The 17472-nt window shown below is 34.5% G+C and overlaps 1 protein-coding gene across 1 annotated transcript in view; it reads right to left on the reverse strand.

Annotated features, from left to right (window-relative positions):
* The window catches only part of LOC128991556 (uncharacterized), a 127522-nt gene that overhangs the window by 92090 nt on the left and 17960 nt on the right, over window positions 1-17472 (reverse strand). Inside the window, exon 2 of the mRNA XM_054414544.1 lies at window positions 392-723. Coding sequence (XP_054270519.1) covers window positions 392-551 — 160 coding nt within the window. The 5' untranslated portion in view covers window positions 552-723. The remainder of the gene's footprint in view (window positions 1-391; window positions 724-17472) is intronic.

Raw genomic sequence — 17472 nt, forward strand, 5'->3', positions numbered from 1 at the left:
CAACAGGTTGATTCCGCTCGCTGAACTAACTCTATCAGAACTGCAAACAATCTAGGTATTCGCTCCCCAATTAGCGGTCGTTTGAAGTGAGTTCCTCTGATCTTTTATTATAAACTTATCTCATATTTCCTTTTATGCAACATTAATAATTGATTAGAGAGGTGCTAAGGATATTGATATATAGTAATTTTGTACTCTACAGTTTTGAATCATTTGAGTGATCTTCAATAATATTGCTGAATGTGGTTATTCTGTGTTCTCTGGGTAGTTTGATCAGTTACGTACAGTAGTCAGTAATTACTCTAATGATAGGGATGGAAACATTTACACAATGATAAACAGTCTGACAATATAACTAACTATTAATTAAACATACAAAACAAATCCTTACCTTTAGCCCATCCTGTAAGCACGTTGCCCAAGTAGACCACCTTGTAGGACGGATCGTACTCCGTTATGGTGACAGATCTTCGCTTCCAAAGGCGCCCCAATCCTTGCTTCAGGGTCCTCAATGTCCTCTCCTTGAAGTCCTTACTGTCCCCGCAATCCATGACGGCTTACACAAATTCCATCACAACAACAATCACCCCGACACAAGTTTGAGGTTAGTCGACGCGTTCACGACACAACAGCTGTTTCACGTGTAGACGCAAGGAACGCCGGACCTCGACTGTCGCTCTCGGCTCGGCTCAGCTGGCGACTGCTAGCGCTCTAGCGGCAACCCTGCGAACAAAACAGGTGTCAGTCGCCTTATCATTTAATTACAATATGCATTAATATTTAATGAAGCTCGCTTATGACAATGGATTCATATGCATCTCAATTGCCGTCTTTTGCGACTTTAGATAAAGAGTTGTAATTGAGTTGTAAATTCCGGACTTTGCAGAGTTTCACTGCGTAGTTGCTTTTACCACTTGCTTATCTATACTTCTAGTAACACACATCATTGTAATAGGTGTGAGATGAATTTTAAATCTAGTTAATATTAAACCCATGAATAAATCTGTCTAGATTAGGAGATGAGCCACCTTAAGATTGGGAGAGGTACCACCTTAAGACAAGAGGTGCCATCTTAAGGTTAAGAGAGGTGCCACCTTAAGATTAGGATAGGAGCCACCTTAAGAATAGAAGAGGATCCACCTTCAGGAGAGGAGCTACCTTAAGATTAGGAGAGGTGCCACCTTAAGATTAGGAGAGGTGCCATCTTAAGATAGGATAGGTGCCACCTTAAGAATAGAAGAGGATCCACCTTCAGGAGAGGAAACACCTGAAGACTAGGAGAGGTACCACCTGAAGATTGGGAGAGGTGCCACCTTAAGATTAGGAGAGGAACCACATGAAGATTACGAGAGGAACCGCCCTAAGATTAGGAGAGGTACCACCTTAAAATGAGGAGGGGAAACACCTTAAGAATAGAAGACAACCATCTTTAGGAAAGGAACCGCCCTAAGATTGGGAGAGGACTGCCAGCAGACATGTGAAGAGGAGCTAAGAAGGAATTCTTGTGTTATGTATTTCGTAAAATTCGAGATCCTTTACTCCAGTAAAACTGTACGGGATTAGTACATACAAGTAGCCTAATTTAAATGTGTTTGTATTGTTACGCTATTTATGATATAATATTGTTACATGTTTGCATACTGACGGCTTTATATTTACCAAAGTAAAATTATTACTGTACTGTATGTAAACAATTTTTGTACACTACTTCACCTAAACTGTCTTTATCTTCTCAATGAATAGATCAGGGAAACTGGACAAATTTGTTACAATCAAGTCATTAGTTTGTATTTAAGTATTATGTTGTTCACCAGTGTAACTGCGCATCTTAGTCAATGACTGCAGACAACTGAAACTGTTTTATGATAATTATATGCTTTCAAAGTATAATATCAAAGTAGAACACTTGTTTGTAAACAAATTATTCCAAAAAACTTAATTATTCCTAAAAGAAGGCAAACAAGCCTTTAGATCATTCGAATCGTTGTTGTAAAGTTGTGTTTGTAAATTGCAAAATCACCACAATCTACAAGATCTACACAATATGATCATGTAATTCTCAACACTCTACTGATTGAATCCATCAATACACGATATACAATAGCGGTCCCATCCTGCGATAATAGCATCAGCTGAGCTTAAACTGATGGAAACGTTTGATTGTCTCTCATGGCCGATATTGCTCGAAACTTCCATTAAACGATTAATCTGTTGTGCAAGTGAATGCTAAAACAAATAATCACTTAAATATCGATAACTGTTTGTTTACAACTGGATAGTATTGTTTGGACTTCTAATGAATCGTTTTTGTAATGGATAAAAATTTGATAAAAGTATGTAAAAAATAAATATAAGCCTACTTATTCCATTTTCTGTGGTTTAGCACAATCCTTGTTATGTTAGCAATGTCGAGAGACAACTAAACAGTTTTACAGCGTTGGTAGCTGTAAGCTTTGTAAACATATCGTAGCGATTCGAAACAACTGTTTGTTACACTTATAACGTTGTTGACAAATCACCTTCGGTATTTGTAAATACAGTATCAATGATGATTCCACATCGTCACAGAAAATAAACAAACAGATTGTAAATTAAAGAAGGGTGTATATTTGAAGTGCCGTTCAACACTTACACTTAAACTCTTTTGCATACTACAAACATTTTAAAATATTTCAGGTTTTACTTATTTACACTCACGTGTTTCATTTACAACACACAACAAAGTGATGCAAAAACAACAAAATGCTGAAAAACGTAATATATTTTATTTGTATATCGACACCGACACAAAAATATGCTAGACGTGTTTTTTCATGATTTACTTATTACTTTAATACTTTTCAATGAAATGGTGACCATACAAAAGTATTTTAAGCCAAGTATGAATGGAGATGAGTGTAGGATGAGTGGTGCGATCTTTTAGTCTTGTTAGTGACTAAGGCCGACATATCCTTAGAAACAGCTGTTAATTAATAGTACAGCTAATGGCAACTAAGGGACCTACAGTTTATAGTGGAATCCAAACCACATTTCTGCCTTGGTATATACGAATTGGTCTAATTATCAGGATAGTAGGCTACTGCGAATAGTCGTAGTACTCACTCTTGCGGACGTTAATCCATACCAGGGAGTATCACATCCACAGTGTATGCCTATTAACACAGGTAACTAATATACCATTAAATACTTTTTATAAATATCTTATGGTTGATCAACAATACACCGTGTTTCATTTCGGTCATATAATTTGCAAACTAAATGCAATTATTATCGTGGACCTACAGATTCGATATTTTTGTTTCAGGCATACTGCTCTGCTGCTACGTGGCATATTTATCATGCAATAACTTATCAATTTAATATTTTCCAATAAATAAATCAAGAAAATAAATAAGTTATGCCTCTTTGAAACTAAATCATTTTCATGCGCATCAATCGAAATGCCCGAGGTTTTTATAGGTTAGTCCTGTAATCCAGCTACTAGGAGGTCACGAATTGTGGATATTTATAGGTATGCACTGTGGATGCGATACTCCCCAGTGTGGATTAACGTCCGCACGGGTGAGTAAGTACTACGACTATCCGCAGTACTATCCTGATAATTAGACCAATTCGTAATTACCAAGGCAAAAATGTGGTTCGGATTCCACTATAAACTGTAGGTCCCTTAGTTGCCAGTAGCTGTATGGGCTATTAATTAACAGCTGTGTCTAAGGAATGTCGGCCTTAGTCACTAACAAGACTACAAGATCGCGCCACTCATCCTACACTCATCTCCATTCATACTTGGCTTTAAATAACTACTTTGTATGGTCGCAATTTCATAGAACAGTATTAAAAGTATATACACCCTCGGCCAAAGAACAACCAAACTCACTGGCTATTCACACCTTTCATTACACCAATCTCCACTCAATCCGTCTCCGTTCCTAGAACCAGCGCATAACACATGTTAGGTCCAGTCTCCAGTGATTGCTTACCTCTATTACGTAACGCCGTTACGTAATAGAGGTAAGCAATCACTGGAGACTGTACCTAACATGTGTTATGCGCTGGTTCTAGGAACGGAGACGGATTGAGTGGAGATTGGTGTAATGAAAGGTGTGAATAGCCAGTGAGTTTGGTTGTTCTTTGGCCGAGGGTGTATATACTTTTAAACGGACTGGTCTGCAGCGCTATCTCTCGGAGAATCCGGAACTGCTATGATACGTGTCATTACGGTGACGTACGAGCTCTGTTACGCAAGCTACGCGCTAAATAATGCATAGCGTAGTACGTAGCTACGCGGCTACGCAGCTTTTGTCTGCAGCGCACGCGGGGATGATTCTGATTCAGGAAGTGAATGTTCTAGGATTGCTAGACCATTGTTCTGCTGACGGTTTATTATCGTAGATTAGATCGCAATAATTGAGTTTCGAGTATTGTTTTTAAAATTGGCCGCATCAGATAGATGGAAATAGTTCACGTCCCTTACGTCCTGAGGTGGCCGAGGTGGGTCCGGTTGTACCTGAACTCTTCGCTCTCTTTCACGACGTCCTATTAAAAATCGGAGAAACCCTCTTGGACGACTAACATACATGTTTTGTTAATGTAATATGCATCATCAAACATCTTAAAGCACTCACTAGTATCAAACGGCTAGAAACAGCATCAGTGTTAATTTACCGCACCTATTTTAAGAACATAAAAGTAAATAATAAGTAAACAAAAATGTAAACAAACAAACTATTGTAAATTGCATGGATCAGCTGTTGTTCACTAAATTAATCGAATAAGGTCAACTTCTAAAACGTGTAAGGCCCTTTGGAAATCGGTTGTGGGACAGAGTCCTAAGAGAATTCGTTCATACCAATAATTTTTGGCAAATCTACACTTTCTGAGCTTAATTTTGACGAGCCATTTGCCTATAATTTTATTTGGTTAATGGCCTTAACTATTTACATAAAGTTTGATTGTATCTAAGTTAGAATCACTTTAGAATACTGTACTACCATTGGACACAGAAGTTGTATTAATAGTCAAAGATACTACCTATTTGTTACTTAACAGTATATGGCAAATGGTTGAATTTATTTAATTAACTCTTTTGCATTATACTTTCTCTTGTCAATGCACTCCACAGATTTCTCTGTCTGCAAAAACGATGTGAATGCGAGTTCAATTCCCACCACTGAACCATTGAAGCCCCAGTTTACTGTGGTGTGAAGGCTAAGGTCCATGGCTGACATTTTCGCACGCACCGACCTAATTTCACCCTAATTACAGGTTTCAATGAGAATTTGGAAATATTTTTCAAATTTATAAGTATGAGGGAAATAAGCAATGCCATTGATTGTATATCGTTCTTATTATGTCTAGTAACAGCATCGGAGACTGTGATTATACACGCTTGTTTGTTTGGGTTACTGAAAATACCATGATTAGTTTGGGTTTAACGATCAAACGTAATAATATAGGATTTCGATGTAAAATTGACGTACTGTAAAATAAAAGTAGTTCGATTTTGATACTGTGTACGTTAGTTATTACCCTAGTGCCACAATATCTAACCAACTATTAACCAACGTTGCGGTTTCAGAGGCAGATCCAATTGCCAATTTGCCCCCCCTCCCTCCCCTTGAGACTTTGGTAAATTAATCTAGTTAAAATACTATAGTTTTAAATTTTTTTTAATTATCATGTTTTTGTCCCTAGATTGTCTAAAAACTAGTTTTCAGTTCAAATTTTCCAAAATTGCCCAGGGTGGGCCCTCGCTCTACTCCATACCCCTAGACCCTCAGAAAGTTTACCCTTAAAATCCAACTTGCCCCCCCCCCTCCCAAAATCATACCCTGGATCCGCCACTGGGTTAAGTCATGTGTTTAAGCTAAAAAATTTCAATGGATTACTCTATTCGAGTACGACATTTTTCTAATGCAATCCTAAGCTTATAGCGGTTGTTATGAATCCACACCTACATTCATCATCTATTGTTTTACGACTTATATAGTCATTAAATCAAAGTTTAAATCAAATTGATGACTCAGCTGTTGCCATTGTTCTCAACAAAGTGCCATCTACGTCACCATGACGGATGGCTTACGTAAACCATGAAACCTACAAACTGCCAACTTTGACCAAGTGACGGATACATTTTTAACTTGTCCAGAATGGTTTCCAATGTATAGGCCTAGTCTTGCTTATTTAAACTTTAATTGTGAACGTAACTATAGTCCGTTAACAAAATTTAGGTGGTTTAGGCTATCAAGGGGGAAATTTCCTGGGTTCCCCCACCACTTTTGTAAAGCCTAATGTATAGTTGTTAGCTGTTGTTGCAAAATTAGGGTGATGTGGAGGGGATGAAATCGCTTAAATTTTATGAACGGAGTACTTTCAGAGACATTTAACATTTAAAATTGTATGACAAATCCTAATGTTTTCAAGCACTGATTATCGCCATCGCCCAAGGCCTTTACGTCAATCACACACAAAACATTCGGAGACTAGTTTTACGAAATGTTTACACAGTCATTAACGCTTAATGGCGTCTGCGTCAAACGTAGGAAAAATTACCACCAGCAAGTACAAGTAAATAAACATAAGACTTACGAGGAGTGTGTTCTGTAGGTGCGAGCTGTGGAGTGGACAACGACAACAACAACAGTGGTTACGAAATTCAGGACAACAACAACAATACTCACTTGGCGTGTAACGCGAAAAATTAGTATATTCTATATTGAGGAAAAGGCATGCTCAGATTGGTGTATAATATTCTATTAAAAATCCACGGGACGCCAGTATCAGACAGTAAACCAACCAGAAACCAGTCACTATAGTAATTGATTACAGATACAGATACAGAAAGTAGTGTCAACTATGGTTAATGCTATCAAGTGTTTAGGTAGCATTTCAATGTGAGTGCATAACAAACTACATTATTAATCCGTACAAGGAAAATGTATAAATATACAAGAACAATCTGAAAAAGTAAATCCTGCAGAAAATGCAGAGTATATTAAGGTTACTACGTGACATGACGAATACATGTGGAAAGTCCAAAAGAATGAAATAACACATAAGGATGTTATCCAAGATAAGGATGTTTGGTAAAGAAAATTTGAATTAAGAATGGAAATGAAGATTTAAGGATAATCCTTCGAAATTAGCCTGAGAAAAGCAATGCAATGAGAAAACATAGTTTCATTCTTCAACAAAAACTCTTCACAGAAAATTATTGAACTGTTGTCTTATTAACTTAATTCCAACACTAACAAATTGAGTGTATCAATGTCACTTAACTAAAAATATCCTGACTGAAATAGCTTAAAACAATAAACTTTTTACATAATTACATTAATAGATTCAATGACAATTAATTACATAAAACAGCTGACTCTAGGTTACATAAAACAAAATAACAGAAGGTTTCAAGTTACTTGTAGTGGTATTAATGATGTATGACGTCATAGTCACAGAACATCCTGGTGTAAAAAGCGTGAATGTTTTATTCCACGTTCAACAATCTATAGAGATATTTGTATATTAATAGACAACATTGTTCCCAAAATAATCGACAATTATCAATTGCCTTTTATCTATAACACTTGTAAATCAATTTAACCTGTAGAGTTCTCAATTGGAATTCGCTTAGATAAGTGAGTTAGTTAAGTGATTGAAAGATGCAAGATGACTTTCTTTTAAAATTCGTTTGAAATTTACTATAAATGGGAATATGGAAAGATGTGGACATTGTTTTTCTCTGAAGTTAAAGAAATTCTAGCAAGCTGCAATATTTCTTTTTCTTTTTTAAATAGCTCATGGAAGAATAACAAAATAGTAATAAGATTAACTTTATTCATATAATAATAGTTTATTCATATAGTAAGACATTATTTATTTGAATCATGTTTCGTAAAGAGTTTTTTTTCTTTTTAGTTAAAACAAATAGTTAGCTGGGGGGATTTATTTTTTGTTTGATATATTTCCTTTGCTTATGTTAAACAATTTTCTTGAACTGAGCTAGGTAATTCAATTGTTTAGTTTATAAAATTATATTTGCTGATGTAAAACAATATGCGTGACAACATGTGCATAACAATATGTGTAACAATATGCTGAGGAAAATTCTTTGTCACTTAAAACAAACTTTTAGATTCTATTCTAAAATCCAACAAAATTAGCGTAATGAAAGACCAAATATTAACGCCATTGCCAATATAGACTCTCCTATGGCATTTATTTTAAACTAACTAATAATGCTAACAAGTACTGTGTAATGTAAAAAATATATTAATATATTAAAAAAAATAATCCGAGCAATGTTTAATCACTACTGCTAACCAAGCAACATGTTACACGCATCATATTTGGTACAAACAAGCTTAAACGTATGTGTTAGTACATTTTTAGAACCCACAAAACTAATGCTGAAACTTAGAGATACAACTATGTTTTAGTTTTCTCAACAGTCAACACATAAAATAAAGACAAGGTTCCATAAACATTATCTGCGGTGTGAACGGAAAGTTTGTTGCCAACAGAGGTTTAATGGCTGTAAACATTTACAAACACACGCACTAACGGCTCTATCTGTCAAAATACAGCTGTAAAGAAATTGTATACGGATAAACACGGAACTAACACATGTCTCCGCAATTTCATGTAAGTTTAATTGCAACGAAGGACCTACATTTCGGTGTTAAAAATCAGCAATGAATGAAACCTTATGCATGCTGTTTATGTTTGTAGAGGTATTTTATATTCTTAGCACTGTTGATCTAGTGTTTAGAGCGGGATTTATACATCAGAGAATCGGGTTTAAGTCCTACCAGTCACCAATAGCTTTAAATTTGTATTAATAATGTCAATGCTCGTTGGTTTGGACAAAACTTAAAATCGGTGGATGAACTCTGGATAGGAAATGAAAAAATATCGTTTTATCAGGTAAGGAAAACGTACTCCCCCAGTAAATATTACAGTTACATAATACTTATTTTAGCATGTGTTTTGAAAACCTATTTTCTCAGCTCTTGTGCGTCACAGAAAAAATCTTCGCATTCTGTAAGAAAGATATTTTCCTGTAGATGTGCAGAATGCGTTTATAAATTAAATAAAGTCAAAAATAAGCACAAAAATTAATTAAAAATTTTAACAAGATTAACATGGGCCTTATAGGTTGCCATGCTGGGAACGAAACACCAACGATATATAAACAGAAAATCAAAACACATGGAAGAAATTAAAAGCGTGGTGGTAAAATAGAGAAGTATGCTCATAAAATAGTTTTGGTCGGGTTTTCGACCACTGGACGACCTCTATTAATTAGTTTACTAAATAGCTAACGCAAATTTTTTACTTTTTGAATTTTTTAAAAAGTTTAGCGTGTCAATACATAGCTAACCTATTCGTAATGAATCTTTGAAACACATACATTTTTAGCGAATTTCCCATATAGGGAATAAGCTATTACCGTAGTACTCATGGTAAGACCTGGACGCGGGACCGATTTTTTTTTTCATTTTGAGGTCCCTAGAGGCCAAAAACACCATCCGTTCAAATTCATATATATATATATATTTATATATTTATATATTTATATATATATATATATATACATATGTGTGTGTCCGTTAGCACGATAACTCGAGCAAAAATGATCCGATTTTGATGAAATTTTGTACAAACGTGTAAACATACGTTTATTCGAACGAGTTCGCGATCCAGCATGATCGGACCATGGGAACGGGGGTTTGCGGGGGGTTTTATGGGGTAAAAATAGGTTTTTCCCATTTTTGACCCAAAAAACATAAAATTTTGCAATTTCTTTCCAAACCATTTTGTAGAGCTTAAAAAACAAATAATTTAGTATATTGAAGCGTTATTATGCGCCTAATGGTTACGGAGAAAATTCCAAAAAATTGTAAATTTAAAATTCCCACGTTATTCTTATGGAGAATAAGTAAATTGTTGTACTTTGCTTGTTTATGAACATATTTTGATCAAATTTGGAAAATGTTTTTATTTCTTACTAACTATTAACGTTTTACAAAAAAAACAGTTTTACCCTCCCTGATGCAGCAAACCTAAGTACTAGTTAAACTAATTCTATTTAAATAGAGAATGAATGTTATATTTTTAAGTAGACATTTCAGTGTAAATCCAATCAGACAAATGGAAATTCGCTTAGTCTGCAGGTTTTCTGCGGCGGTGGTACTGTAACATTCAATAAATTACCTTAACCGACGACCTAACACCAATCAATGCGGATCCCATCCAATTGGCACGTCGAAACAATTATGGTAATGGTAAAAATGGCACCTCGTGTTGCAACTAATTATGGTCGGAGGCTGTAATTGGGACCAATTAGAAAGCTAACGAGATGACCCCCGACCCCACAATGGTGCGACTGCGGAATAAGAAGGCCCGAGAGCTAGGACTACCATACACGTCTTCAAATGACCTTAAGTGGAAAACACCACAGGTTAAATACTCGTTTATATATTTATTGTTCTAATAGATCAGACGAAGACAATAAAAAATTAGTTGTGTATAGTAAAGTTAGGTTGGAAGTTTACAATTTGTTTCTTGGCATTTTACTTGTTTTAAATAATTGGCTTTGACCTAATAATACGATCATAAGCAAAAGCTTGACCTCAAGAATTATAATAAACAGTACAGAAAAGCAAAGATTGTAAAAGACATCCTAAATCGGGCGAAATACATTTAATCTTGATTGTTTAACAAGTATAATAGTTGAAATGTTTACCATCCAAAGTTGATGATATCACGAAAGTAACACACAATTATCACGTGAATTCTAACATCATTTGTGTAAATAGTTTGACGGAGTTCACTTATTTATTTTAAACCCACATTCTTTATGTTTGATTTCACTGATCTAGACAATGCTCTGTCGAATCCAACTGCACTTAAATAAATAAACTCCCTTATGTATCCGTCATACTATTGATACAGCTAAGCATAAGCTGAATACAATTTCAAGGGAATTTCCATTGTGATATATATTATTATACATTAATTAATCTGTTAATGTGAATAGTGCGTTTTCTTGTTTACTATTTTCTTGTTGTTCTCTATTTTAAACTATTTTATAAAGATACGACTTTTCTTTTTTCCTGTGGTATCCTAACCATGAAGTACAGAGCAATTTTTAACATTTAGGCCTAATTTCATGTTAGGGAAAAAGTCGACGTAAACTCACACAAACGAATACTGTAACAGTATCAGAAGACAATGATTAGCTGGCCTCAGCGTCATCGAGGTTTGATATAGGGAAGAAAATATCACCGTCAAATAGTAACGAGACTAGAGTTTGTACAGTTGTTACAACAAACTACTCAAACTCAAAATATCAACAATTCCGAAAAATAAACGTTAATATTACTCTAGATAATTTTTAGATCAAGTTTTTTTAATCCAGGATAAGTAATTTAAACACTGTGTTCAAGGACAGCTAGAACCAGAATGTAGCTCCAAAGAAGACTATTGTATATTTTCATATAGAACTTTAACATAATTTTTTTTCAAGATACACGCCAACAACAAAGTTACTGTTGTCAGTAACTTTAAATTTTGTAAATGGAATTACATAATGCGTACTCTAAAAATTACGTTTTAGTGTAGCATCGAGTCACTTAACATATAAATAAGAGGTTAATTTACCTTAGTATCGTCTAGTATCACCTTAAAGGAGGTATAATAGTCACAAGACGATACTAAGGTAAATTAACCTCTTATCTTAAAATTAGACTCTTAAAGACTTCCCACTTTACAAGAAGACATTCTGCATGAAATTTGAGTTTTGGATGTTCAGTGAACAACCTGAATGGACATGTCTTAACCTAAAAATGTGAAGGCCATTTTAAATTACTTGCAATAAGGGAAGGATTTCCAAATTACATACTCTACTACTTTAGCTCCAGAATCGGCTTCCCAAACATACAAGTTTGAAGGCTATTTCTCGAAAATTGATAAATAAAATAAAAATTAAAAATATATAAATTTTACTAATTGCATATTTTGCACTATAACCGCGACTCAAGCCTCAGTGGTGGTTAGGCCTTGAACTGTCCTCTTTACAACTTATGGCCACTTTATGGTGGGGAGTTATGCATTGACTAAGGTTTATAATCAATGGTTATAGACTACGTGATGCAGTTAATAGCCATGCAGCTGTGATGTGCATGCAAAAGTAGTTAATGAAGAAGCGGATTAAGTTGTCTATAGTGCTTGCCTGCTTGACTCTGGGAAAAGTAAAAGATTATTTGATGGTTTGAAACTAAACGCACCTCTATATCCTTTTGACCACTTAAGATTTAATAAATGTACCTGGCTAATGAAACAGCTGGTCTTATTCAGTAACAAAGCTACACAAGGCATCTCAATTCTACAAGCATAAATTAAACAGCTGATTATTTATTCTATGCTACAAGAATCCATTTAATCATAGATTTTCTACATGAACCAACGTTCGTTGAAACACATCGTTTACGAGCTAATTTCCATGACTAAACTGCATTCTATAATTGTATTAGCTGTTAATTTGTTATAAAGTAGCGTAAATAATTGCCTTTGCATGGTTTTAGCCTGTACAAACTGTGAAAAGCAAATACTAGAACACAATTTAATACAACCTATAGTCGGAGGTGCAGTTTGAAATGCAATACAATTGTAGATAAATAAATAGGATGAATTAGGAAATAGATTTGAATTGTGACAGCTAATTTAGAGCTGCAGTAAAATCCTAATCTATTGTTATTTATCTATCCATTGCAAATACAAAATAATTTGGAGATGCCAACTCATTATTCAATTAACTTAATTAAATAGCTATAGACCTATACTTATATTATATTTTTAATAAAATATCATGTATTATGTGTGTATTAACTAAAAATTCTCTAAATACACGGTTAAATATTACATTTTTTTGAAAATTTACAATACATAGAAATTACTACATTTTAAACTGTCAATCATACAGGAACCATTTATATTACATAAGCACAATTAATATGAAATAACCAACCATGACATTAATTATTATTTAACCATGAAACAAATTGCGCAACCGAGCTAACGAACAAAAACTTGAGACTTTATTAGAGAGCGAAACAAATTACTTCATCTGTTTAATTAACGATTGTAATTAATTCAGACGATATTTGAAACAGCCCAAGAACAGATTTTAATTAAAATGCCAAAAAGAATTCAAAGGATTTGGTGAAAGTCAATCTGAAAAATTGTATACAGCTGACCAAGCTTTGCATTTGGTTTTGAAGACGTCATTTAAATACTTTACATTTATATCGTAATGTAATCCTTTGTTTTATTCATTTCATAGTAAAGAAATCAGTGCAACGATTTTAATATAATTAATAGATTCTGTAAATGAAAAACCAAGGGAGATTGCAGACGTGGATTTGCAAACATTCAACGTTTATTTAACTCCAATTGGTTAGTGAATCGACCACGTTTCAAATCAACAGATCATTTCCATGATTCGGCTCTCTATTGTGATCAGTTTGTTCATAAAGGATTAATAATGAAATGGGATGGATTGGACAATCTTCCGTGTACATTTAAAACAGAGGTGAAAACTCATATGTTTATAAACTTTATCAACTTTTGATCATCGAAAGTAGATTTTAAGGATTCAAATTTATTAAGTTTATATTGTTTTTATTACGGTGAATAAGATCGAATTTTACGTGAACAACAAAGGTTTCATTTTACATAAGTAAGTTAAAACAAGGTTTAGCCTTATGTGGTAAAACTTTAGTTCACGAAGGAGTTTTTGAATTAATTGAGTTGTGTTAATTGAATTACACATTTTATAAAAGTATAAACGGTAAAAAATAAAATAGTCAAAGATTATTTTAAGAAATTTTAAGTTTAAGAAGAGTATTCAGCTATGTACGGGGATACGATCTTTCGTCAATGTTAGCTTAAGTAAACAAAATAAATAATATAAGTGGTTAAGTTCTTTTATAACAGAATAAACACCCAACAGTATTATGGCTACTCATTTTTAGTCCTTTTATATAATTATATTTTATGCATGCCAAATAAAATAAATGACGTGTTCCAGGCTTTTAAGTTGATGTAAATAAAACTACGCTTATTACAATAATGCAAAGATCACTAATATTAATGCACTAATAAATTCAGCATAAAGAAATCAGAGAAAAGTTTTTAAGAAACCCCAACTGAGGTTTGGAGGATGAAAGTTAAATAAAATCCGACCAAAACAGTTTACTCAGTCTTTTAATTTTCTTCGACCAAAAGAGCATTCAGAAGATTCCTTTATTTACTTTTATCCCCAGCATCTCTTCTGAGCCATTATAATTTGATGTATATGTCCTTATAATACAAACCATAAACTTTCGAGATTAAAATGTTTATATTGTTACCACTGCTGTATTTACCGCTTAAGTTATTTTTTAAAGCATTTTTGCAAGGATATTTATAATCGTATTATTTTTTTCTGTAATATTATTACAAAGACATATTTAACGTTCTACAGAAGAGGTTAGTTGTTTTCGAACAAAGCATCCAGAATAAGAAGCTCAATGATACAGTATATTAAAATCCGTGTAAAGGATCTATCTTATGTACATAGCATTGATCTGACAACTCTCATTTGCCTACTTTGTATTCCACCTTCAATAATAGAAACAAATGAACTAATGTTATATTAGTTATAATTATATTGGTTCATCTATGGTTATAACGATATTATTTTGAAAAATGTAAAGTATTCTTAGAAAAAATCTTATGGATCTGTTAACGGTTTTAATGTGCTTGATTATTACCAAATTCTATGTCATCATATTTTAAATAGTATAACCTTTCGGGAGTTTCGGAGTTCCTAAAAATTATTGTACATCAAAATGTGAGTGATAAGTGATAAGACTTTTAATAACCCATTGTTTGACATCTTCAACAGAATAACCTAGGTATCCATTTGCTTGCAAAATAAATTAAAGATTCCCTTTTTCTTTTCGTTCTCAAAACAATCGTAGGTCTTTTACCCTCTGTGTTATTTATATTTTTATTTTAGACTATACATACAATTCACACATAGGCGCTCCACATTAGAAAGGATTCTTCAAACGCAAATTACGCAAGGAAGAGCGTCAGAACGGAAGAAGCGGTTATCCTGATGGAGCGACTTAAGGGAACCGGAAGTAGGAAGTGGAAACCCCGGAAGAGAAGACATGTGAGTGCACTTTGACATCGACTTATACCGCTTCAGAGTTGAGATAGGTTACAGTATGTAAATTACTTTAATGGACTAACAATCGTTTTAGAAGTTACGTAAACCAGCCAGACCAACGATATAGATTACATTCCGATATTTCTAAAACTGTAATTTTCATCAGTAGAATGTTTAAATTGTGTCTGAAAATAGTAAAGCTTTTCGCAACCTCTTAGAGTAGATATGGGTGTAAAAATTGAATCTTGGAACACAAACAAATGCTATAGGTTTGCCCAATAGAAAAAGAAACGACAAACACGAATCAATTAATGTAGCTGGATGGTTAGGGGTCTTCTATAGTCTGTATTATGTAACCTACCTCCTGACCCTTCTTGTACCTAGGGCCCAGGGCAGCCGCAAGTAAACGGAGGATCAGGAGACAGGTTCCATCATACAGACTATAGTAATCATAAGGTAGCTGATTAGATCCTCATAGTAAATATTTTGCAACTGGACCCAGCTGTCCTTGATAATTAATTGGGCAAAGTTCTGGCTGTAGAACCAGCTGATCTAGTCAGTAAACAGACTATCATCTCATTAATTCAACATTCATCGTTATTAGTTAACATACAGGATTAGATCACAGACTAGGGAATTTCTTTTGTCAGTGATAAGCGAGAGATTCCACGTAAAAGCCAGTATTTTTTGGTGGTACGCAACTGGACCGGGATATCCTAGATTGGGCTTTTAATAAATGATCCTTGCTAAACAAACAGCTGATCTCAGTCAGTAAGCATTGCACACACACAAGCAATCATTGCACACAAACACATGCAATCATAGCACACAAACACAAGGCACCTCACTACGTTTTAGACTCATCCCTTTAACTCTTACTAGCTGTAACCCGCGGGCTTTGCCCAGTTTAACTTATTAATTTTCAAGATGACCTCGTTCGCATTGCTCAATCACGTCCTGGTTGAAGTTCGTTCGCTACGCTCACTCACCTTTAGGTTGGAGCTCGTTCGCTACGCTCACTCACCTTTAGGTTGGAGCTCGTTCGCTGCGCTCACTTGCCTTCAGGTTAGCTCGTTCACTACGCTAACTCGCCTCCAGGTTGAAGTTCGTTCGCTATGCTCACTCACCTTTTGGTTGCAAATTAGCTGTTGTCATAAATGTAAAAGAAATAATAGTGCTGCACCCTGTTGGTAATCCTTGTAACTTTAATGTTATTGAACATCATAGAAGAGAACCAACTTGTTTAATTGAAACAGCTGTTAAGATTCATTTTCCATTTCTCAAAAGGTTAACATGGGAAACTCCAGAGCCACTGGGGCGGAGCCGATTGGACGGATCACGAAATTGATGGTGTATAAACCTATTCCATGAAATTCTACACGTATGTACCAAGTTTCGTGGCAATCGGTTCAGCGGTGTCTGAGTTTATCACTGCCAAATATATATACCATACAAACATCCTCTTTTATACTTATAGATTTGAGTTTAAATATGCCCAGTGGCAGCCCCATATGTTTAAACTGGTCAAGACTCTCTGGATATCACTATTCCCTGCTCACGTGGACACCCAGTGCACGATGCAACTATAGCCCGGATATCCTAACTATGGTTACCTAACGTCTGATTGGCTAATTGCATATTTCCCGCCATCGGTAACGCTCACAGCTGCGATGTAATTGGCCAGAAGCAACCGCGGTAGTCAAACAACCAGAAAACCTGTTTAATAACCTCAAAACACCGGTTACGGCATAAACAGCCAGTTGCATGCCGGATACTGTCCTTGTAATTCTGCATAAAACATTGCTTTGTTTTGATTACTAGATCGTTTGCAAACTAGTTATTAGGAAAGTTTAATTTTGGAGAGATTTAATTTTGATAAAATAATTTTGAGTAGAATTGCTGAAGTTACGTTTACATTAGGCCTACTTGTAGGCCTCTTTGTCTACAATCTCTACTTTTTAGTTCAAGAAATGTTTAAAAAATAGAAAATGGAAAATATAAATTCGTCCAAATCTCCATTAGTCGAGTGAAATTATAATCCTATGTAAATTATTCCCTCGCGTAAAGCCGATCTCACTACCCAGTGGGATTAAATAGTAAACGAGAGGAAACCATTCGTGTGGTTAAATCGCAAACCAATCTACTATTCGAAATTAAAATGTACACGAATTTATTGTCTATGAAGGATAAGTTTGATTTTGTATTCATTTGTTAAAATGTATCGTAAGTCTTGTTTTGAATTAAAGAAATGTTGG

The sequence above is a fragment of the Macrosteles quadrilineatus genome, unplaced genomic scaffold (assembly GCF_028750875.1).
Source record: "Macrosteles quadrilineatus isolate MER2022 unplaced genomic scaffold, UCM_ALF_1.0 Scaffold_4__1_contigs__length_99947679, whole genome shotgun sequence".
NCBI lineage: Eukaryota > Metazoa > Arthropoda > Insecta > Hemiptera > Cicadellidae > Macrosteles > Macrosteles quadrilineatus.